The 25,235-nt window shown below is 39.9% G+C and overlaps 1 protein-coding gene across 3 annotated transcripts in view; it reads right to left on the reverse strand.

Annotated features, from left to right (window-relative positions):
* LOC308486152 (uncharacterized protein) overlaps nucleotides 1-25,235 on the reverse strand; it is a 103,828-nt gene that overhangs the window by 48,701 nt on the left and 29,892 nt on the right. For all 3 annotated transcript variants that reach the window (XM_081022555.1, XM_081022553.1, XM_081022554.1), the window contains exons 3-4: nucleotides 19,289-19,424; nucleotides 13,590-13,714 (exon numbers count right to left, since the gene is read on the reverse strand). In XM_081022555.1, coding sequence (XP_080878681.1) covers nucleotides 19,295-19,424 — 130 coding nt within the window. In that variant the 3' untranslated portion in view covers nucleotides 13,590-13,714; nucleotides 19,289-19,294. The remainder of the gene's footprint in view (nucleotides 1-13,589; nucleotides 13,715-19,288; nucleotides 19,425-25,235) is intronic.

Below are 25,235 nucleotides of genomic sequence, written 5' to 3' on the forward strand. Positions count from 1 at the left end.
TATTCTTGGTGTCCACATGTCATTGATAAATAGACTTGCACACAAGTTTTGTGCAGAGAGTTTGTTGTGTTGGTTAAAGAAGGCCTCTACAAAGCTACCCATGGAAACTGAGCCACGAAAATGTATCATTTTACTGTACTTTTCAAAAGAAAGATAATAAAGCATGTCAACTGGCTTTTGATAAATAATAACAATAAACCATAGGGTACAATAGTCTGACTGATTTCTCCAGGACTTAAAAACTTGAAAGAGTTGCAGTACACATTATGCCCTGTTCTGTACCCAGTAAACGTGGGATGCCTTTGCCCGGTGGCACTGTAGTCCATAGATTGCAGCAAAATACTGGGCAAGGTTTTGCCCAGTATCTTCTCTGTGTGATGGGCTAATAGGAAAAAGCTGCCCCATGAGCCCTTGCTGAAGAGGGGAGGGGAAAGCTTATATAAGGCTGGTTCCCCTGGAGCTCACAGCCATTTTGCTTTGAGAGCTTCCTGCTTTGAGATCTTCCTGCCATTTTGCTTTGAGAGCTTCCTGCCCACCAACCCTCAGGTTAGAGCCTTCACTGAGCAATTTTGAGTCGCATGTTGGCAGGATTTTTTTCCTCTCAACCTGATTGGCACTTGGTTGGGTTTTTTCCGCCTTTCCCTCAGTGAAATTAAGGCTTTCCTTTGTTAGGTGGAAGACCATTGTATGGGGGCAGAAATGGCATTGGACAGGATAAACATAGTATGGGGGGGCATAAGGGGCCTATGGGGAGGATTGACCATGGCAACCCCAAGCATGGCTTCGGTATCTGCCTGGTTGGAATTTGCACCCTGGTCCCTCAGTGAGATCTTGCTTGCTTGGCTTGTACCACGGCAAGGTTCAACATGGGCCGACTCCCGTCGTACAGGTTTGGAGAAATCCAAACCCAGTGGATCCATTCCATCAACATGGGGCTTGTGGAATGATGAACTGATCCTGGACTCAATGCCATGCCAACCCTTCCACTGCCTGCTGCTGTCAAAAAAGATTTGGCCTAATTTTATCCCTTCACCATTGTACAGTCTGGTTATTTTGCTGCTCTCATGGGTCACATAATGCGCCTGCCTGGGCAAATAGTGACAAACCTATATACACAACCACATATATACACAACACAGCACCACAGCCAATTCTGACTTCCTGGTGTGAGCACCTATACAATAAGTGCATTTGTTCTTAGATGTATCAGCTTGTAAACTTTACAGATATAAAATACCATATGTGAAGCAGCCCTTAGGTCAGCCTCACTTGGGTGCGACCTAGAATTTCTAAATGTAAATTGTAAATCAAGTGATTAGACAATATGTGCCTTCACACCTGTCTTGAGTAGGACAAAGAGTCATGTTCATGTTTCAAGTTACAAGAAAGGAGATTCTGTCTAAACATCAGGGGGAACTTTCTGACAGTAAGTTCCACAGTGGAACAGTCTCCCTCAGGAAGTTGTGGTCTCTTTCCTTGGAGGTTTTGTAAGCCAAGGTTGGATGGCCATCTGTCATGGGTGCTTTGGTTGAGATTCCTGCATTATAGGGGGTTGGACTATATGACCATTGGGGTCCCTAGTCCTATGAGTCTATGATTCCATGTTCTTTGGAGCTGTGCACAAAACTTCAGATGAACACCTTTGGGTTGCAACCCTCCGTGCTGATTTTAAGACTTGTTTTGGATTCTGGAAAGGGAGCATTTTTAAATGTTTTTGATGTGTTTTATTGTTCAGATTTATGTTTTATTGCACAAACACACACACACACACGACATAATGGTATATAAATATTTTTTTATAATAATGTTGTGCCCTGTTAAGCCAAATTGACTGGTTAACATCCAGCAACCTACAGTCTGGTTCTTGCACATCTTGCCTAGTGCATAAATATTGTATGTACAGAAGTCCATCTGCTACTCTCCAGCGAAGAAAAAGTAAATCTGTCTTTCCTTGAGAGTAGCAGAGGAATTCCAGGGGAACAGCTAGCCATACACAGAACTGGAGGATAGGATTCTCTAAGTGCAATTCATATGGTCCGTGTGTAAGTATGCATGAATATGGGATATGCAGAGAGATACATAATTTCACTTTATACATCTAAATACACCGTTACCTTGAAAAGTCCATTGTGCAAAAAGTACACCCAGCACTTTTAAAACATCAAATTGTTCAAAACTCAAGCTTAAGCCACACTACATTTAAATTTGAACAAAAAAAACCCAGTTATTTTCCACAAGTTTTTAATCACTAGTAATTTTAAGCACATTTAAATTTACTTCACAATTCAGTAACAACCATGCATCTACTGTAGCTTTCATTATCTCTAGAATGCTTCAACTTTATCATCAGCCCGTGAATTCATTAATTTCTTTATTAATCCAAATGATTTTCTTCAATTTTTATACGCCCTGAGGCTGTCTCACTAAGATCAACTCCCTCTGTGTTCCATAAAATTGTAATCAATCTCTATTATAGTCATGAAAATGGTATTTGTCACTTTGCTGAGAAAAAAATAATCAATATGTCTTCTAGGGCAGAACAGGCATTTAATACGTCGAATTGATGCCTGTTAGAGAAATTTAGCTTGCCAGCAGCTTGAGACAAGCTAATAGAAACCCAAGAAATTTGTTGATGGTTGGCAGATGAATATACAGACATGCTTGAAAAATTAATATTGGGGCATTGAGAATGGACTGTCATTTCATATGCTGAAGAGAAAATGGATTTAGACGAGCAAATCCCAATGGAAATCCTTTCCTTTTAAAAAGATAAATCCAGAAAAAGGCTACACACAAAAAGGCATACGTGCTCATATCATCCTTTTAGGATGGTCCGTGTTTTATAAAATGAAAGATTCTTCTCTATATCTATTCTAATGCTTTGTCCTGTATCTCTGGTATTGTTAAGTCTGCTGTAAAAGTTCTTTTTAAAAAATCACCCATATGATGGCAAAATGTAAAATATTACTTCATTTACCAAAGGTTTAATGCTATTTTGGGTTCCCCGAGGATGGCGGGTTTATGTGAACTAATGTTTTGTTCTGGCTGAATATTAATCTGACACATTTCTTCTCTCTGTCAGATAACAGCAATTATTTCTATTGTGTTCTATACTGGAAGTCATCCTTCATTCCATAATCAAGTTTCAAGTGTGTGTGTGTGTGTGTGTGTGTGTGTGTGTGTGTATAGGCATATCAAAGCTTCATTTGTTAAGTACATGTGGGCAGGCAATGCCTTTGAGCAGTGAGGACTGGAGGTGCACTTCAGAATCCTATTCCGCTTTCATGTGTAAGAGTTATTAAACACCGAGAAAATATCTTTGGCAGGGGCCTGGGTAGCCTTTTGAGGTGTTCCAACTCTGCGCTGGAAAGTAAGTGGAAATCATTGTGTAGAAGCTCATGGTGATGGTGCCACTGGAAGCTGCGGATAATATCCAATTCTGGATCCACAATAGCACTTACATTACTTCAGAACTGCGGTTGGTGGTGTAATGGAAGGGGAATGTGAAGGAACACACAGGCACAGCTTGCCTAGAAGAACAGAAAGGCAACAATAGCCTCGAAGCAACAGTGTCATTTCTGCTTACCAGGAAGACGGAGGGAAGAGATGGCAGGGAAATCACATCTGTGCAGATCTACTACTGAAACTGATGTGGTGCCCTCACCTGCATATCTGTGCAGTCCCAGCTTGCCCTTTCCTCATAAACCACAGAGCTGCTGCTGCTGGGAAGATGTTGCTGTGCCTCTGCCCCACTGAGCAAGCCACTCCTGGAAGCTCATTTCTGGGGCCTTTTTCAGAGCAGGAGCAGCAACATCATCTGCTGGACCACCAGGGTAACTTACAGCCAGTCCTTGTTCCAGCAGGCGATGACAACGCTTTGAGGTCCTTTTCTTTCATGGGTTTTCGACATCATGCTAGCAATTCAAACGGGACCTCTTCTTTGCAATGTTGTTGGCATGTCTAATTAAAAGCTAGATGTAATATTTCAGCTGACTGAATACCCTTTTTAAAGGCTTAATGTGCTTTTCTAGTTTAGCCCGTGCTGTTAGAAGTAAGCACCACTGAGTTCAGTGAAGCTTACCACTAGGCAATGATACATAGGACTGTAGTCATGCTACAGAAAAGTTTAGGTGGCAATGCTAACCTCATTTGCCAAGAAGTAAGTCCCTCATAATTTAACAGGACTTACTTCAGAGGAGTCATGGTTAGGATTGTGCATTTATGCTGCTAAACGTCTTCTTGAAAGACTAGTCATTCCTCCTTCATATGCTCTCCCAAAACTCATGATTTGCTCCTGCACTTCAAAACTTATCACTACAATGGAATCTTGGTTTTCAAACGTAATCCGTTCCAGAAGACCATCCGACTTCTGAAACGTTCAAAAACTGAAAGCGGAAACCTCAATACAATAGGGAAACTCAAAACAGAAGCCACATGGCACGTTTGGCTTCTGAAAATCGTTCAAAAACCGAAGCAGTTACTTCCATGTTTTTGGCGTTGAAAAGCCGAAATATGCGTTAATGGAGATATTCGTCAACCGAGGCTCCACTGTACACTACAACTGCACCTTCCTCCCTTCTCCTTACATAGTTTAAATAGATTTTGTTCTTTAGATTCTTTTAAAGCTCAATAGCTTCCAAGAAGAGATGTAAGCTTGAAGAGCTCTCCCAGCCAGTTTCCAGCCACACTTGTAAATGTTCCTTTTAAAATACAGCGGTACCTCGGGTTACAGATGCTTCAGGTTACAGACGCTTCAGGTCACAGACTCCGCTAACCCAGAAATAGTACCTTGGGTTAAGAACTTTGCTTCAGGATGAAAACAGAAATCGCACGGCAGCGGCACAGCGGCAGCCGGAGGCCCCATTAGCTAAAGTGGTACCTCAGGTTAAGAACAGTTTCAGGTTAAGAATGGACCTCCGGAATGAATTAAGTTCTTAACCCGAGGTACCACTATATATGTAAAATTATATACAGAATGGGATTCAGAACTATAGGCAATGGATAAACAAAAATGGTATTATTCTCTAGGAAGTTGCTTGAACAAAAACTATGAAAATGAATCAAAGAGATGTGGAAGACTATGGTTTTCATTCGTTTCCAGAAGTATAGCAAAGGAAAATATTCCTGGTACATTGTGCCTCTTCAGACTCTGATATTTTTACATTGTAAAAATTGAAAAGTCAAACTAAACAGAAATCTTGCAACAGTAGCATATTCCCTTCCCTCGCCAATGCAAAATGCATAGTTCTGTTGTGCAAATGAGTGTTTCACATTTTATTCTACCACGGCCTGCGCTGTTTGCAAGAATTACAGAATTTAGCAATGCATTACATTGTCAACATTCATTGCCATTCTCTGCATGAGAGGAAACATTTGTAATTCAAACAAGAACAGCCAAAGTATTATTACAGATAAAGTGTTACTGTAGGTAGCTGGAAATATCAGTTTTCTCATCAATGTTGTCATATGTTATGTGCAGGTATCTGGTTTGGAAAAGGGCACATCTGTGATACACTTCATGAGATTGAAACAGTTGTGTTCACTTATCATCTTTTTTTCTTCATTTTTTTTTTTACCCTAAACAGAAATCCTGCCCACAAAATTGACATTTGGAAGATTTGCATATATCACTGCTTCTATTTTAAACCATAAGCCATTCTCCCACTCCTGCCACCCTATTCTGTTGTGTACATAAGAGATGTAATAAAGGCATTAAGTATTAATATTTTTATAATCAGTATGCTCAGTCCTAAGGGAAATACTCCCATCGATTTTTCTTTAGCTTTCATGTGATAATTTGCAAACTTCCCCATAAGCACATTTTACCTGTTTTAAAGCACAAATTCAACAGAGGGGAGGAGAAGAGGTAGACAGAACTACCACGCAAGAGTCTACTGACATAAATTTGATATAAATGTGATCATTCCATGAAGATGAAAACAAGATATGGCTTAGTTGGCCGTCCCATCCTTTCGAAGATGTCATCTCTCTCATAAGCACACTTCAAATATCTGCTTCTTTATTGTTTTTAATGCAGTGAGGTTAGCTTCCCTATCACTTCTTAAAGTTGAAAGAAATATTGGACTGTTAATTGGAATACTGCAATGTGAAATCAAGTCACGGCTGCCGTTTCAAGACTTGTTGGAGAATGTGAACTAAAAGTCTACTCTTTCCATTTGCCAGTCAACTTGCTGATATGGCATCAGCTCCTGCCTACGGTAACTTGCTCCTTCAGTAATCTCAGCCATTTGCATCACAAGTTGTAGATGGCACAGACTTCTCGTTCTCTGTCTTCATATGCCCAGAAAGATAGCCTGGGCTTGCAACCTTCACTTCTCAAACTCAAAGTCAAGGACATTTAAACTGCATTTGCCCACATCTGTTCCTTAATATATAAAGCCTTGAACAAGCTCAGGAGCAGGTTATGCGATAGGCTACTTGCCCCTGTATAAACATGTAGGTTTACTTAGATCATCTGGGGAAATGTTACTTGCGACACCACACCCTACAGAATATCACAGGGCAGTGACGCAAAATCAGGCACTTTCAACCATTGCCCCTGCATTCTGAATTGCCCTAACCTCTGCCATACATGAAACATCAACCCTCGGTTGCTTCAGTTCTCTCAGAAAGAAATATATATTTGCCTAGGTTTTCCTTGATTCATCAGGTCAGACCCTGTTACTACTGAGTTCCTCTTTGCATATGTGTTTCAAACATTGTTTTACTGGTTTGTTATGTTGTGTCTCTATTTTTATGATTCTGTTTTCTTGTTTCTATCTTGTATTTTCGCACACTGCTTAGAAGGTTTTAAATGCACCCTCAGGCCCAGCACTACCATAAGAGGCCCAGTCTTGGAGCTGCCGCCATTTTACTTTTCCCTCTAGGCCACTGTGAAAAATAAAAATGGCGGGCTTCAGTGGATGTTAGTGGCATGATGGGAAATTTATTAGCAATGGCGCTCAACCCTACTGCTGGGGGGAGCTCACAGAAGCACTGCTGCCCCTGTGGTCATTCAGTACCCCCAGCCATACCCCACTATCACCAGGATAGCCAATGGAATAGGAGAGGGGCCCCCAGAGGAGACTTCAGGAAGGTCACCCTCCAACCTGAAGCTGACCAGACTATGCAAACAGTGCTGTATACCAAGAATAAAGAGAAGGTAGGTCATGCTCTATTGATACATCCATGGTTGAATTGCAGTGGATCAGCCAGCAATTTTTACTCTTAGCTGTCTAGTAATAACCACTTCTTAAAAGCCTTTTTCTTTTCCAAATTCAACTCCTGAAATTAACAAAGCTGGGAGGAGCGAATGAAATAAAGAGTGGATTTTCGTGTGAAAGGGTTGTCTTTGATTTTCAATAACTTTTTAAAATAAGAAAAAGTATCAATAGACAACAGATTCCAGTGCTTATATAAATCAGCTCTGCCTAATTATTTCCTGGGAACACAAGAAGGATCTTCATTTAATCCCCAGTGAGATTAACAGAGCCTGCCCATTGGCGATAGCAAGTTTTGATTGCCAGCAAAGGGCTTGGCTTTAAACATAGCCTATAAATTAATGAAACACTCCAATCCCTATAGCATTCCTTGGGCCATGAAGTTCCTGCTTCGTTTTATAATTGGTGAAATATTCCGCTGTCCATATACAGACAAAAGCTTAGCAAGCAGAAATAAAAAAAGTGACCACTGAAAATAGTATTTTCACTGAAAATATAAAATGAACACTGGAAACAAATTTTCCGTCAAAGTTTCTCCAGTACTGGTAGAAATTGTAAATCGGTTCATTACAAAACTTATCTTGCAAACATGTGTGAGCTGCTCACAGCCTGCTTCAGAATGGATCTAACTTTGGAGAATGGATGGATCCAACTAAGTTGGAGTGGACCCAATGAAACCAACAGACTTAAGCCCACGGATTGCAACGGGTGAGCATGGCTTAGCTGGATGCCATTCATAGCTTGTGGCCACATGAGATAAAGCTTTGTCAGTGGCTGCAGCGATGCTGAGAAATGCATTGCCACTTGAAGCATAAGTTGTGGCCCTCTCTCTGGCTGTCTTTTGCCAGCTGGTAAATACATTTTTAATCCACATGGTAAGTATCCTATTGTTTTATATAACGGTTGTGTTTTTATCTGGTGATCTTTGCCTTTGTTGCAGCTTACTGTATTTTAACTGTTTTTATATGACAGCGTGATTTTAAATTGTTGCAAGCTGCCCCAAGTACTGCACCCGTGGGACTGAAATGAGTGCATAAATAAATCTGGGCCCGATTCAAATGAAGCCTAAATAAATAAATAAATTTAAATGTGGACTCTACCCAAACTGGGCCTGTCACCTTTCCTGGGCCATTTTGGAACTAGACCCAAGCTTTTGAGAAGCCGAGACTTCATCTTAAAGGTTTCTAGGCAGTTTCTAGGTTTTTGACACACCACCCTCTCCCATTCTGAGATTGGGTACCATCACTATTATCTTGCAAGAGCAATGCTTAACTGTTGAATTATAGCCAATTTCTTTGGCACTATTTGCCACTTTCCCTATAATGCCCTGAATAAATACCCAAGTGCTCTTTGAAGATAGCTTTGCATCATGAAGATACACATAACTGATGTATGTCAGAACTTCAGTAACACATGGTCCATATTCAAGTCTTCATGTGGCAACACAGAGATTTTAATGGATGAGAGTTAAGCACGTGTGTGAGTCTGACTGAACTGAATGGGGCTGCAAGTGTTTGCCTCTGGCTGGGTAGTTCCACTTGTCTGTGTTGCTACTTGCAAACCTAACATAGCTTCAACTTGTGATGTGGTCAGAAATAATAATACAATGTTCCATCTTCTTTCAGGCGTTACAACCAAAATGCTAATTAAGAGAAGCAGGATAGTACTAGTAGACTGGCTACCTTGACAGAACTCTCAGTGAAAAATAACAGAAGTGCCAGCATAGTTCTAAATCAAAACAGATGCGAAAATTAGGATATCCTATCAATGCCAGTCAGGATGATTTTGGAGAGAATAGGGATTGCCACATAAATCTATTATTTCACATATCCTGTGCTTATCTGGATGAAAAATGGAATCTTAATGACTGAATATAAAGAATTGTACAGGGGATGGTACAATATGGAGAGCGGAACAGTCAAATATTTTTAAAGGTGTGAAATATAATAAGGAACAAATATAGCAGGAAGCCTACAAAATAAATATATCAAACAAATGTTTGTTGCTTATTCAAAATCTCGTTTACCTTTTCCTGTTCTTTGCAAACATGCTGCCAGCCCTCATTCTCCTAAATCTACCCTTCTATATAATCTCAATGTTTTCTGCTCTCTTGATCTACTTAATCCCTTCTCCTTTGCTGTCCTCTAGGCCCTGGAATATCCTCCCAGAATACTTCATTTTGACTTTGACTTGAAATCTTTTCTTAAAACCCACCTTTCCTGTGAAGGCTTTGGCTTAACTCCTTAGCCATCGTTGGGGATGGGTGAATGTGTAGGTTTTGGTTTCTCTCACTTCCTCATTTTTCCACCCTTAAGATTTTCATATCAGCTTGTGATTTTTATTTTTTTTAAAGTTCTCATGAAAATGCATGAGCATTTTAGTGCATGTCTCCTAAAATACAAATTTTTGCATGCAATTTTGCCCAGCACACACATTTTTAGAGCAATTTTGCCAATGTAATGCATTTTGGTACGTTATTCTCATACATGGCTAGAGAACTATGCCACAAAATTCAGAGAAGTGCAAATTTCGAAGAAAGGCTGCGATTTATGTTCACATATTATTTTAGAAAGCAAGTAGGTGGTAGGTTCACTTTTAAATGCAAACTGAATTAAATTTCTCCCCAATTCCTAGCCATCAGCCCCAGATGCAAATAAGCCTATAGCTGCATATGTTCATGTCTATCTTTTGCGGCTTTGGAAATATCAAAATGTGTTGCTTATGCTAGCGTTTAAAGAAAACATCACCATCCTGATGCCTTCAGATGTTTTAGACTGCAGCTCCATCTGATGAATGCTGCTATAGAATATATGCTGATGTTATAATCAGCCTACTGAATACTTTTTAAAATCTCAGCAGGCATTTTAATCGAAGTATGATTTTATAGTTTCAACCAGTTTCTACCTTTCCTGTATTGTATCTTTTGTTCACTGCTTAGAGACTATTGTAATCAAGTGGTGCCCGATATATTTAAACAAATAAAATATAATAAAGGTCCTTTCCCATAATTGCACAGCTTTTGAGAGATTAAAATCAAAGGCCCAAGTCCAGGGAAGGTTGTGCTTAAGTCACAACCAAATTGGAAAGTTGTTAGTTGCAGCTAATGGATATCTCATTGGTTTCAATGGGACTTCAGTTTGTGTGACAATTCAGTGCATGTTTAGTCAGATGGAAGTCTCACTTCATTTGATAGAGCTTACTCCTAGCTCAATGGACATAGGTGCAGAGCCAAATTTTATTTGTGTACGGTCCATTGTTTGTCTTGGATGAAAAGGGTGGGGAAGAGGCCAAGTACAGGAAGAAGAAACTGTTTGCAATGGTGCAAATTTGCCTCTGGAAGGAATTCCACAACCAGAACACCACCACTGAAAAGGCTACCCTGCAACATTTTGAAGGGCTTCTGTCACTAAACAGTAACAACTTTACTGCCATTATTACTCTGCTCGGCTAGAGGGAAGACAACACAGAGAGAAGCAGTCAGAATATAAATTGTCCCGTGTGCCTGCTGTGCTTCTCTTGAATAAAAAGACAGGATCTCAAGAGGAACAGACTATCTCAAGAAAGCTGGGGGGGGGGCTGTACTGCGCTTTGCATTAAATGCACATCAGCATAGAAAGATCTTGTTTGTAGGGCTGGGAGGTTGGTCTCAATAAAGGTGCTACGGCTTTGCTCTCTCTGCAGAAATATTGACAGCTACAGTGCAATCAATATTCCAATCAGTGTAGGAAAGTGGTTATATCATGGCAGAAGCCAACCCATCAGCTAAGCTTGCAAAGTCCGCAATACGGAAAATAGAACTGGAGTCTAATTGAAATTAGGGTCAAAGTGATGGCAGCAGATCCAAGTGATTAAACACAATTCTGCCCCCAAGCACACAGAAAGAGTAGGGGTGGACCTAGAGAATCCTTTTTGTTAAAAAACCAAAAGAGTTGAGGAGTTGAATTTTTGCTACAGTTGTTATGTTACGTCAGGTTGAGCAGTAAAACAATAAAACAATAAACTAAAAACAAGGAGAGGTGATGAGGCAGCCAGTAAAACGTTAAAAATATAAAATTAGAATTAGGAAGTGGCTAAAAGCTACTTGAAAGCTTAATGGAAGGCAGGAGCTCTGACTAGGCTGCTGTCTCAGTCGCCATCTTGTTTCCATTCCATGATGTGCTATGGATGTTTGTATGTGATGCCAATAAAAGGTTTGATAATGATTTTGCTGCTGGATTTTACACAGCTGCAGGACGCAGCAAGACATCCTTTCTGCACACATACCTTTTCTGTGTTTAAATGCAGAGATAAGGAAAGCAAAAGTAAACAAATAATCATTTATATATATATTCACGTTCTTTTCAAAAAGTGAAAATTAGGGGGGGAAGCAGCCTGTTAATCTTCTGTCTGGTGACAATTGGGATAACTCCAAGAGAAAATTTGTAAGGGTTTCAAAAGGTTTGTTTGAGGAGATGTTAAGAATGTTACATTCTAGAATACTCTCCCTGGAATAATCATGAAAGCCTGGAAACTCACTGGGATCCAGACTGAGTGGAATACATTTATAATTCCCGCTCACCTCCTCCCAACGGGTGGGCGGAGTTTGCGACCCCGTGCAGGACTTACCTGGCCTGGTGCCACCCATCTAGTAACAGGGTGTAAATGGCCCGCCCCTGCCTGGAAGGCCAATGGGCTGTGGGCAGGGGTGTGGCCAGGGACAGGTACTGGGGCTGATCCTTCGGCCAATGCTCATTCTTCTTCCTTCATTCCAGACTGAGTGGAATACATTTATAGAAGATCTTTTTACACAAAAGTCTGCCCAACCATAAAACAGTACTGTGTTGAGACTCTCATGTGCCCGTTACAAGCTGATTTTCATCCACGTGCCAAAACACATGTCAAACAAGAAATTGTTTCAATATCTTTCATTATTTTTAGTATTTTCACTGACTCAACTTATGACAGAAGCTTCAGGTGCCTTCTGACAGCAAGCTGAATTTTAGCAGGTTATCAGGAACCATGGGAATGACATATCTGGCACATATAGGTATGTGGCATAGGACGGGAAACTTGTACAATTCTCCACTAATTCAGATTGCAATTGTGTCAAAAAATAAAAGAAAAAAGGGAGACATGTCATGGCCAACTCAGAGCTGTTGAACGGTAGCAGTAAGAAATACTAACACATCTTTAAAATGGCATTTTCCGGTAATATTGGCACAAAGCAAGGTGTAGGTCTGTAAAATTGGAGTCTCAGCACTGAAATATACATTATAGCTTACTGAGACAACATGAATGTTTGGTTTCCAGAGATGAACTTGCAGTCAATTTGCTCCTCCTCCCGGTCTTTGTTACTCCCATGCCACACTGAGCTAATGCAAAGTTTGGTTTGGTGTGTTGTCCCAACCTAGACTCATGATTAAGCTTTCTCCTTACTCACCACAAACAAACCTTCCAGGTCTAAGTGTGAACCAGGTCAGTAACTGAAATTACATTTAGCAATTTTAATGTCAAATACTGTCAAATCACTCATCATAGATAGCTATCATCCCAAGGGGACACTACAAAAGCAGCAGAGAGGTGGTAAGAAATAATGATTCATGTTGATTTACAACATGAGATGCTAATAATCTCTGCAGCTACCCTCAAAATGAAGTGTATACCTCAGCTTAGGGGTCCTAGTACTGAGTACCGCCAGTGCTTTTTCTGTGGTAGTACTTACCTGTACAGAGTACCATCCCCTCTTTCTTTGCTGCCTCTGGCAGCCATTTTGTGATGACACTCACAGCACTTTTATCAAGACATGAGTTCTGGCACTGCTTTTTTCTTCTTCTTTTTCCTACTAAAAACACTCAGTACCACTTGTATGTCCTTGTAATTAACCTTGTTCAGATTAAATGAGCACATGGTAAAATGTTCAAGGTCATACCATGAACCAACCCTGGACTTCCATACCTTCAAAATCCCATTTCCATAGAGACCTATGTGCATAATTCTGAATCTGATCTGCATAAACACCCAGCACATGACCTGCACTACTATTTATTTTTGCAGAGAATTGGTCTCATGTAGCCCCCCCCCCCCATGATACCTTATACAGAGTGATCATTAAAATCAGCTGAATTATTAGTAACTGCAGCTCAAATGGCACTCCCTAAATCACTACAAAAAAACTGAATAAACCTTTTACTGACATATTTGCATTTAAAAAACCAGCATGTTCATCTCTTGAGAGCAATTTATCCTTAAGAGTGCACGCCTTTCCAATTCTTCATAATTTTTTCAGGGGGAAACATAGGGATGCACCCACTTATACTTCAAAATTATAGCTTTAAAAAGAACATTATATCTTTTCAGCTTTTTGTAACTTAATCAAAACAAATTCCTTACCTGGCAGTAAAGTTGAGTGACATTGTGCGCACACATGATAGGAGATCTATAAAATTCTTTAAGACGTCTCCTACTATTTACACATGCATGACGGATATTCTTCCATTCACAACATTGCTGGAAAGCTAAAGAAAATAACAAAACAAGGAAAATTACTAGGGAGGAAAATATAGAATATAGGACAGCCTAGCCAGAAAATATATTTTCCCTAGCAAATTAGAGGGTATTTTGTTATCAATAGGACTGTGTGTCTGTGTGTGAGAGAGAGAGAGATGGAGTGGGGGGGGGGGAGAGAGAGAAAGGCTGTAGTACTAAAATCTATTAGAAGACCAACAGACCAAGAGATGTGGAGGTCCTGCATACCTTAAAGCTTAGCATATCTATTGCGGTATAAATTTGGTGTTGTTCAGTCTACTTAATCAGATGTACAACACAGCATACAAAAACTCACACCCCAAGAAATGTGTTTTTAGGCTTTATGGTGCCACTTTTTCCTGTTTGGAATCCACTATGACTAGGTACCATTTAGGAATTAACATTTCACAGGATAAATCTGCATAGAATTTTGTTGAGAGTCATGTGGAGTTTCCCATATACCACACAGTCTCATTCTTCAGCCTGTCCTGGAGCCCTAACCACCCAACTAAAAAACAAATGGGTAAATGGGGAGAACAGAGGACCACAAGATGGGTGAGGTTTGCACATTGGCAAAAGCAATATAAATATAGGGTGTTCCCTTGTCCTATTTTACCTAGTTGCAGTTCCAATTTGTGCCTCATTTTTAAGTGAAGAGTGAGCAATAGGTCTGAAATGATAAAAGCAAGACCACCATGTCTGATTTGGACATAATAAGAAGCCACTTGCAGGAGCAATCAGGCAGCATGCACAATTCCTGATCAACCACAATAAGCTAGAACGTTTGGCTTCTAGTTGCATGGAGAACAATGCAAGAACATGCAGGCAGTATCACACTGCCATTCTGAACCCACAGGCTGCTTTTGTTTCTTTCAGTTCAGTTCCATGCAGTTATATCACTATATCTCTATGCTCAGCACCGCATACAAAACAGAACCAAGTTCCTAAAGTGCACAGAGACTAAATCAGGGTTGCCATAGGTCCAGAGTTTCCTGAACATAGCCTGAATACTACAGTTGGGGGGACTTCCGGGTTGGCGCCTCTGGCAATGGTGGATTTCCTCCGATTGGGAGGAATCCGCTCCGTGGAAAACAGGGTCTGAACCGTCACGGCGAGGCGGAGACCCATCAAAAACCACAGGCGGGAGAAGCCTGTGGACGTGGGATTCGGCTGGCACCTTTGCGCCCCCCCCCCACTCACAGGGAAACCCTGTTTTGGGGATCCGGAGTGACGTGGGGTGAGTGGCGCGGTGCTTTGAATCGACTGCTTCTTTCACGGAGTGAAGCTGCATTGCTGTTGCCGGAGAGCGCTGACTTTTTCCTGTGGACAATTGGATTTTAAACAACTGTCCATGAGTAGAACGGAAAATTGGACTATGAAATTTCTTAATTAGGCACCGAAAGCGGGAAGGTCTAAACAGGAAGTCCGCCTTCCGCTTTTGTAGATAGATTGAAGCAAAGACACGGCAAGCTAGAGTTTAGAAAGTCGTTTGTAAAGGATTAAATTTTCATCATTTAAAATTACCGAACCCCCCTTGGAAGCAGGAGAAGAGGGGGGAACATTTTTTAGACTGTTTAAACCTGCAGAAGAGAGAGTAAAGAAAGGTAATTTTCCACGGTCTCGAACCTGGGAGTGGGGTGTCAGGACAGACGTTTTGGGGAAGTTCATTGACTATGGACAAACGTTTTTGACAGATAGTTAAAAGAAGAGAAACATATTGATTCCATTGTTCCCTTTCGCATTTAAAAGGAACAAAATATCGACAAAATATTCGAAAAAGGAAAACTTTGTTGCTAGATCTGCTTTTTTTAAAAAAAAAAAAAAGATGGATACAAATAGAAATTGTTTCCCCTAGAGGGAGCTTGTGAAACTGTTATTAAAGTCGAACTGGGGAGCTTTGCAGCTATAGAGATTAAAGATCGTGGGACCAGACTTCGACCTTGAACAAGAATGTGCTCAGAGGCTTTGGTGCTTGCCTTTTGCAAGACAAGTGCTTTATTGGAACAGTTACATGAGAAGATAGATTTGATGACAGTTGCGATAGGAAATTTTGGACAGGCAGTGGGTACCTATATAGAACCCACTCAGGAATTAATCCAGGAATGTGCTTTGACAGATCAGATGAGGGAGGAGGTTGTTGCTGGACCTCAGGTGGCAGAGATGGAGGGAGCTGTGGCCCAGCAGGAACATGAGTTGTTGGATTTGACGAATGAACCTGGAAAAAGTCAGATTTGGAGAGATGGAGTTCTGTTTGGCTTGGAGATGGGGGGCTGGATGGATCCCCTTTGAAGGGATGTTTTGACCTTTCAAGTCTGGCTTTGGGCCGGGGGGAGTTCGGAGTTGTGGGGGCCCTTAACTTTGGAGGGACTTTGAAACATGCCTTTAAATATCACATGGATTTCAGTGTTGACTATGGAAAAGGAGTTGACTTGTCGAGAAGGGACAAAAATATTGTCAAGCTGGAGTCTTCCCGAGTGAAAGGAGCAGAAGACAAAGTAAAGTACAGGTATAAACATGAAGAAGACCTGCGGAAGGGACATGGAAAAGACTTAAGAGCCTCGGATATAAGGTCACCAGGTTGATGAACTAGATGGATGGGATAGAAAGGACTGACAAAACCTGAGACCAGGAAGAAGAGACGATGGATGAAGATTGGAAGAAAGTTTTAAAAATTTATTTAGAAAAGTATCGTAAAATTAATGAGTATTAGAAAAATGTTGGAATGAAATTATTTGGCTTTAGCAGAAATGTTAAAAAGAATTATGTAAGAATATGTTATGGCTATGAGAAATTGGTATAAATAAGATTTAAGTTTTAAGTTTTAGGGTTTTTTTATGGTAAGATAAGGTTAAAATAGATTAAGGTAATTTAATGACAGAATATTGTGAAAGATGGAAAGGATTTGCTGAAATAATTAACAACTAGAATACAAAAAAAGGGAGGTGTGAGGAGGTCGATGAAATAAGTTAATGAAAGTTAAGGATTTGGGAATATTGGATTTGTTTTTAATTTTTTTTTGTTTATTTTTGCTTTTTGATTTTGATGTATTGTGTGTTCTGTTTTTTCTTTTTGACTTTGGTTTTTATTGATTTGTATTGTTTAATTGTTACTTTTATCTACCTTTTTCTTTCTTTCTCTCTTTCTCTTGTTTTTTCCTTCTTTTCTCTTTGTAACTTTAAAATTCTCAATAAATATCATTTTTTAAAAAATGAATAGTACAGTTGGAAGCAGCGTCTGGGTGGAAATTGCTAAAAATGTCTGGGAAAATTCAGACATATGGCAACTCAACAATTTTGGGAAAAGAATTTTTTTTTCACTTTTTGAAATATGGCAACCCTGAGGGATCATTAAATATCCCGAGTTAAGTATCACCAAGAAGTTCTTGCTCTTCTTTTATGAAAGGTGCTCCAGTTCCCAGCTGATCTGGTTGGGAACTTGATCAGATAGATGTGTTCTTGGAGACGCTTGGGGGCCAGAAAGTATAAGTTTCTCACTGTGGGAATTTTTTAAAATACAGTGGTACCTCCAGTTGCGGACGGGATACATTCTGGAGGTCTGGAAGGATCCCAATGTTTTTGCAACCGGAATGACCGCATGCATGTGGCAAAAACCCAGAAATATACTTCCGGGTTTGCCACTTACGTATCCCAAAGTTTACGTAACTGGAGGGATACGTAAGTAGAGGTGCGACTATATGGGATTATTTATTGAAGGAAAATTTATTTCCTCAAAATTCTAATGCAACTATTCTGGCTAATCTCGACAATATTCCAGGCCATTACTATTTTGCAGGAGAGATTCAAGTGCACACCAGAACGTTAGGTTTGCAAAATAAAAGTAGATTAAAGTGCTTTGTCAGCCTAGCGCAAGAGCTGCACTTTAAAAACAAACCAACAGATCTTTGTATTAGAGAAGTTTTGGGGCAAATACACTAAAAAGTGTGGGAAGAATGAATGGTTAAGGAGAATGTGTATATATTCCTCACAAGCAAAGCAGGATGAAAGCTCATTGTCATATAACAAATCAGACGAAATGCTCAATAAAGACTGGGCATAGTCTGAACATCACACAGACTTTGTGCAAGCAAATCAGGGTGAAAGCTGTATAAATAGGTCAGTTGGAGGAGCCCTGATCGTCTTTCAAAAATGCAGTTGCAAACACACAATAAAAGCTACAAATCTAATAATGCTTGCAGTCTGCTAGACATGCTCCACAAATTAAACATTTTAGATAATTGATAGTTCAGTGCAAAGTTAATGGAATTTCATTCCTGGTCCTGCAAAATACCAAGTACTGGTTTGGGTTTCAGTGCTTATATGTACTAATGGTTTTCATCTTTCACATCACTGACAAAGAGTAAATTTTCCAGTAAAAGCATCAGAATGACTGGGTCAGAATCAAATAATGCTAATAAAACCAAATGGAAGAGGCAGCTATTTGGCAAATAAAAAACAAACGGCAAACAGCTGAAACAAGGCTTATGATGTTCAGTGTTTATCAAACATCTCTTCAAAATGTTACAAATTCCAACATTCCTTAAATTAGGTATAGGTATTTTATATCTCATAATGCAGTAGAGGAGACAGAGACAAAGTGTTAATAAGCCCATTTCTATGTGGGTCTATGTGTATGGCACATTTCACTAAAATGTTTTGGAAATCTAAACATGGAAACTCAGTGAATACTAGAAGACTTTATAGAACCTAGTCCAGCAAGCTGAGGAAACCCAACTCACCATTGCATGCCAGTTTTCCTTCTACCAACTTTCACACATTTTTTCCATGCAGAAACATTTCCCTGCTCTGTGACCTGAGATCTTTTAGGTGAAGATGCAAAATACCAAGCCCTGTTGCTTCTAAACAAAAAAAGGCTATAGAATCTATCCAACTAATTACAGCTGGAGAATTGGAACATTCACCCAGTTATTAAAGAAATGTTTAGAAAACAATAAACTGGAGGGCCACAGATTGCTGGCAGAATTCTTACACGTGTTCTCTTCAATGGGACGTAAAGGTAAAGGGACCCCTGACCAATAGGTCCAGTCGTGACCGACTCTGGGGTTGCGGCGCTCATCTCGCTTTATTGGCCGAGGGAGCCGGCATAAAGCTTCCAGGTCACGTGGCCAGCATGACTAAGCTGCTTTTGGCGAACCAGAGCAGCGCACGGAAACGCCGTTTACCTTCCCGCTGGAGCAGTACTTATTTATCTACTTGCACTTTGATGTGCTTTCGAACCGCTAGGTTGGCAGGAGCAGGGACTGAGAACGGGAGCTCACCCCATCTCAGGGATTCAAACTGCCGACCTTCTGATCGGCAAGTCCTAGTCTCTGTGGTTTAACCCACAGCACCACCCGCGTCTCTATTCAATGGGACTTACACCTTAGTAAACATGTGAAGGGCTGGGCTTGTGGGTTGGTATACTAAAGAGATTTTCACAGTGACATTTATTTCATATAATCTTTTGTATCAAGGGTAACGGTCATTGTATTTCTGCCTCCAACTTCACTTGTCAAACATTAATGAAAAATCAATAATGAGTTATGTTTCCAATGTTTTCTGACACACCTGTGTTCAATCGTGAAGAAAGCAGCCCTGTTCTGTGGGGCTGACTGGAATATACGAGCTGATTTCCTGCAGCCATTTTGCTCTAAGTGGATTCAACTCAGAAGGATCGATGAGCCGTTCAATAAACCTGTAGTTTCTGCAGAGCGAAAAGACAAGGTGTGTGTGAGAGAGATTATTTTGGATAACTTTCTTTCTTTGCAAATCTTGGGTGGGGGGGGGTGAAAGGACAAAGACCATTTTCCACTACAAATATGACATTTTAGTTTGAAAAGGAACTAGTGACATGTGAGGCCACCCCTGCCACAGCTTACTCCAGAAACCATTTTGATTTTTCAACATTCCTGTTGAATACTTGGGGGGGGGGAGGGGGCTTTCTGAGTAGTCAATAGGAATGTTTGGAAAGCTCAAATGGAGGAAGTGCAGTTTCCTGCAAGTCCCCCAGCCATGCACCTTTCCTAAGCCAACAACAAAACAGAACCTCTTTGAAGAAAAGAAACAGAAGAAGGCAACATGTGGCAGACAGGACTCACTACTATAGATAAGGGGCTCAACACAGCTTCTCATTAGCTGGGGAAAAACTATGAGTCCCAAGATCCCTGGCAAGAAATGAGTCACATCATTTTCAACTGAGCTTTACAAGTAAAGATGAGAGAAAAATTCTGTTTACGTTTTAAGGCAAACAAAATTCACACTTTCTGAAACAATACATCAGCTGACACACAACCCATACATTTGAAATTGCCCTTCTCCAGATTTTGCAATGCATTCTCCAGTCAAGCAACGTGTACAAAAAAACACTTAATTGGGTAAAGTGTGCATAAAAATGTATTATATTACAGGAAAGTGCTTTGCAAAAAATGTGTATATTAGGGGGAAATGAATTCAAAACTGTACTGCATACAAAAAAATAAAAATTGCAGACTGATGTGTAAATTTGTATAAGTGAATTTAAGATTGGAAAAATGAGAGCCCAAGAGAAACTAAAATTAACAGATTTCCCCATCCCTACTTGCAAGTCCTCTCTCCCTGCCACCAGGTTACCTCCTCCTCAGGCTATAGTTCCCTTCTTCTTTTGCATGAGGAAGTCTAGAGGGCTGATAGAGATCCTCAATAGTAGTGGGAGCAGAGTGTGAACCCCATGTCACGTCAGGCCCAGCTCAATGAAAGCAGGACCCAATTCAAAAGAAGGCCAGACTGTCTGAGCAGGTGTAGTACTCATTTGACAGAAAACACATGAAATGCACTTTGTTTGAACAGAACAGTTAATCTGTGGCAAAGCATGGGTTAAGGCATGAAAGCTAAATCCAGAAGAACACCCATTCTGCCAAACATAATTATGTTCATATTAAAGTGTTGACTTGATATTCCCTTGATTAATTTTCATCACACTGCGTATTTGTTTTCTTTCAAGCTTATTCTAAATTAAGCCATTCTCCATGTCATTGTCAGTTCAGGTCTTGAATGCTTCTGCTAATAAAAGCTGCAAAAAGCCTTTTGACTTAATCAAACATGTCACATTATAGAATGATAGAGAAGAATTTGCATCTGTATCTGTGGCTAACAGTATGACCCTGTACACAGTTACCCAGATGCAACTCTCATTTTATTCAATAGTGCTTGCTACCAAGTATTTGCTTTTAGGATTGGAGTTCTAGTTGCCAATATATCACAATTAAATGCCATAGACACACTACAGAAAGTGGGAGAAAGCCTTTTTAAACTGACTTTCTAATCAATGTAAGTATCAATGATTTATAAACCAGGCCATTGCAGCAAAATAAGAATTACCCCAGTCAACCAGGGTGTTGGGTAGGACTTGGGTACGTATTTAACAATATTTATATACTACTTGATTATAGTAAAAACTGTAAGCAGCTTACAAGAAACATTAAAATTGTCAATAAAAACAGTGAAAACATTATACGATAATTAAAACCAATATGTCTTGAATGCCTAAACAAAAATATTTTAAGTAGGTGCCAAAAAGAGTACCACAAATCGAAGCAGCTGAGTGGACACATAAAGGGTCAAGTGACCACCTTGTAAATAGCTACTAATCACTAACATAAGGTGGATTACTAAATTTTGTGGAATGGTTTTCAAGAGGATTTTATTCCACTCATTGTGATTTGGAAATGGGTAATTACTGCTGTAATTTGCCCTGAAGAAGTAGGCACCAGGGAGGAAGTTTTGACTGTTTTTGCCATGCTAGACAGGTCACGAAAACATGGGTGGCAAGGATAGTTACATAGCTGTCAACGTTTCCCTTTTTTTAAAGGGAAATTCCCTTATTCTGAATAGGATTCCTCACAAGAAAAGGGAAAAGTTGACAGCTATGGATAGTGAGCATTGCCTGTAATGAAAATTTTTGCTTTTGTTACCCGCTATCTGGGTCTGAAAGCTTCCCAGTCAAGTTCAGGGGTTGCACATTTCCCTCCCTGAGCACCACGCAATGCTTTGGAGCACCACTAGCCTTGTCAACCAGTCCATAAAGCCTTTTAATAAACCTCTAAGATGGTGGTGGTGGGGATTTCCTTAGGTTTGTGCAAGCCCTAACTGAGATCCAGGACTTGGGCTAAGAGCATATTTAAAGTTTTAAAAAGTACCCTTTGGGAGCATACAAAAGTGAGACTTTCATTCTGAGCTGTAGAAGAACTTTTGAGGGAAATAACACATCTGATTTCTACAGCATCCGATTATGAGCTTCAGTGATGTCACTGGTTTTAACAGTACATCCAGATGATCATTTTAAGGAGCCATTAGATGTATCTCATCCATCCCTTGCACTCACTGACACATCCATCCAGAGCTTGTCCCCCAATCTAGTCCTGCTTGTCAACATAGTGTGAAAAAGGGACAGCACAAGTCATGCAATTCATAGAGGCAAAGTAGAACCTGAATGGTGCAAAACATAGTGGGGGTTGGGGAGGGCACCCATGAAGCTCTCCTGTTGGGCTCAAGGACAGAACACGAAAGACTGTATCCAATATAGCATGAGGGCAAAACTGGACACACAAAGAGAATTTCCTTGTATCTTCCGGACCTCGCTCCAGGGTGAGTCATGGGACCCATAGGAGATCATGCAATGGCACGAGATCACAGCACCCAAAATGGCCACCACACTCTTGCATGAAAAAAATGGGATGTCCCAGTTTTCCCGGGACAGTTGAGGCATATGTGACAGAGCATTCCATCATTAGTTGAGATTGATAGTTGAGATTCCTGAATTGCAGGAGGTTGGTCTAGATAACTTGCGGGATCCCTTCCAACTCAATGATTTGGAACGGTCTCCTTTGGGAGGCTGTGGACTCTCCTTCATTGAAAATTTTTAATTTCTATTTTGTATTAGCAAATATATAAACCACCCAGGGGATGGGTGGTATAGAAAAGTAACAAAAAATAAAGCATTCAGGATCTGGATTCTGCTTAGGACTCCTTCTGAAATGTATAAACAGAGCCTATCTGAAGCTGTTGTTTGTTAACTATACCACAAGGGAAGCGTAAATGGTTCTGTAAGCAGAGCTGAGAAATCACAGCAATATTTTTAGATATCACATAAGTGCTTTATAAACACCTCGATGTGGAGCGAATCTTCTTAGCAAACATACTGACCAGACAGAAAGAACTAGACAATGATTAGGTGCTAGGTGGGTGGACATTTGCTTGTTGAATCAGGAGCATTTATGTGATTTTCGAAAACATTACAGTACACAAATTACCCAAATAAACTAGCAGTAATTTGTTGGATTCTCTACACTGCAAACTCAGAAGTGGTATAAATATTAGCGATTCCCAGTTGAAATCTAAAATGCTTAGCTCTTTAAGGACACTAAGAGGCATATATAGGAGTAAGGCCCACTGAACACAGTGGAGCTTCAAGAGCAAGGAGAATGATCTGTAGAACATTCCCAACACCTTCATACAACATTAGTTCCTATACTTTTCTTTAATAACCTGGAAGACTACATTTATAAGCCTGAAAACAGGCTTATATCCACAATGGAGATGTGGCTTTATTTTATAATAACAGCTGATTTTAAAAGCCAGTAAGCATTCTGGTTCTTCCAATATTAGTCATCTTAGACTAGGCTCATCTTTTAGTCAGGCTTACATTCAATGTGACAGATGTTATTTGTTATACTGTACTGATGTTTCCATGTGTGTCTTTAAGTTATTATAATGTACACCACCTTGGTGACTTCTGTTTTAAAAGTGATATACAAATAATTTGGATAAATAAGTGATAAGTTGTTATTCTGAAGGATCTCAAAAACTTGCAAATCCCCATCTCTTTAAGAGCTGCAAAAATGGGGAGGAAACAGACATATTAAAGCTACTGTTATGCACTTCAACTTTCCACTACAGTTACAATCCCCCAAGCCAAAGAAATCCCCCTTTGTCTTGACTAGCTATATGCCTGCAGAAGGAGGATTTACATAGCTCCTTCTATCACAACAGTCAGTGCTGGATTAAACCCTGTGGAAGCCCTGAGGCAGTTGAAATATTGAGGCTCGTATGCATGCTTGAGTGGGATAACATTGAACTAAGAAAGCTTGATTGTAATTTTCTTTCAAGATCAAGTCAATATTATTTTGATCTGTTGTTGCGGGGCCCCTAAAAAGCATGGGGCCCATAGGCTGGTGCCTACTCTGCCTATTTGGTAATCCAGCACTGAAAATAGTCTTGAAAATGGCAAACAAATTTGCATGTTCATATTCCCCGTCTCCCAGCAGCTATAAAAGGTGCAAAAGCATCTTTCAAGGCCAGGCTTTGGCAATGTTGCTTCTGATTGGGAACTCAATTTCAAAAGTCCAAAACAGCATACAACGACAATCATTAGGCATGTACAGCATTTCATGAAATGCATGGCTGCAGATGGGGAAGGCAAACTCTAGCCTACTGTGTTTGGCTGGGAGATGAGCACAATGCCACCTGCAGCCACTCGTACAACTATTATGCACTTGACACTATTCGATTCCAAGAAGAGGCATAGGCCACCTAGCTTCAATGAGTAGCTAAGCTACCTCCCATTGGTTAGCAAGCTTGGAGGGTCTAATGACAGGAGGGCCTCCTGATCCTGTCTGCAGCCAGACAGGTGTTCCCTCAATTGTTTGGCCAAAGCCTATTTTAATCATGGCAAAAGGATGTGATCACTCCCAGCATCCTATTGACACTAATTGAGGATCATCTGTTTAGTGGGAAGCTGATTATTCTAGGCTTCGCTTCTGTGGATAAATGAAGCTACAGGTTACTGTGGAACAGGGAGATATGAAGAGGGGGTAACCTTGTAAGAAATTTTTGAGTTGTTTTACACTTTGGTAATAGATGAAAGTTTCCCATAATGTTGATTTTTTAAAGTTTGACCCAAGAGGTGGGAAGTTGTGGGAAGAATATGCCAGTAAAATGTGATGGTAATGAAAATCTTCCAACCATTTTGTATACCTTCCATACAATGAAATTTATTTGGGGATCATTTTATAAATCTTGGAAGCAGAAAGGGATAGGATGTTCCTTTTTCGACTGTTTTCAAAATGAATATTATTATTATTATTATTATTATTATTATTATTATTATTTGTACCCTGCCCATCTGGCTGGGTTTCCCCAACCACTCTGGGTGGCTATTACTATTTCATTTTGCTTAGTTGTCAATTATTTTATTTTTAACATGTGGAATTTATATTTTGTAGTTAATTTTCATTTGTAATACTTAATCTGATTTTTACGGAAGATTTTATTTAGTTCTATATGTTCTAAAACGTGGAATTTTCATTCTATTCTAGTTGTTTTACTGTTGAGATTCACTGTTTAGTTGTTAGTTGTGATTTTTTTTCTAGTTTTTCTATATTTGATTTTTATTTGTAATGTTTTAAGGTAAGTTGTAAATTTGAATAATATTTTTATTAAAGATTTTCATGAAATACAAAAGAACGTGCAGATAAGTGCA

The sequence above is a fragment of the Podarcis pityusensis genome (genome assembly GCF_964106645.2).
Source record: "Podarcis pityusensis genome assembly, chromosome: 10".
NCBI lineage: Eukaryota > Metazoa > Chordata > Lepidosauria > Squamata > Lacertidae > Podarcis > Podarcis pityusensis.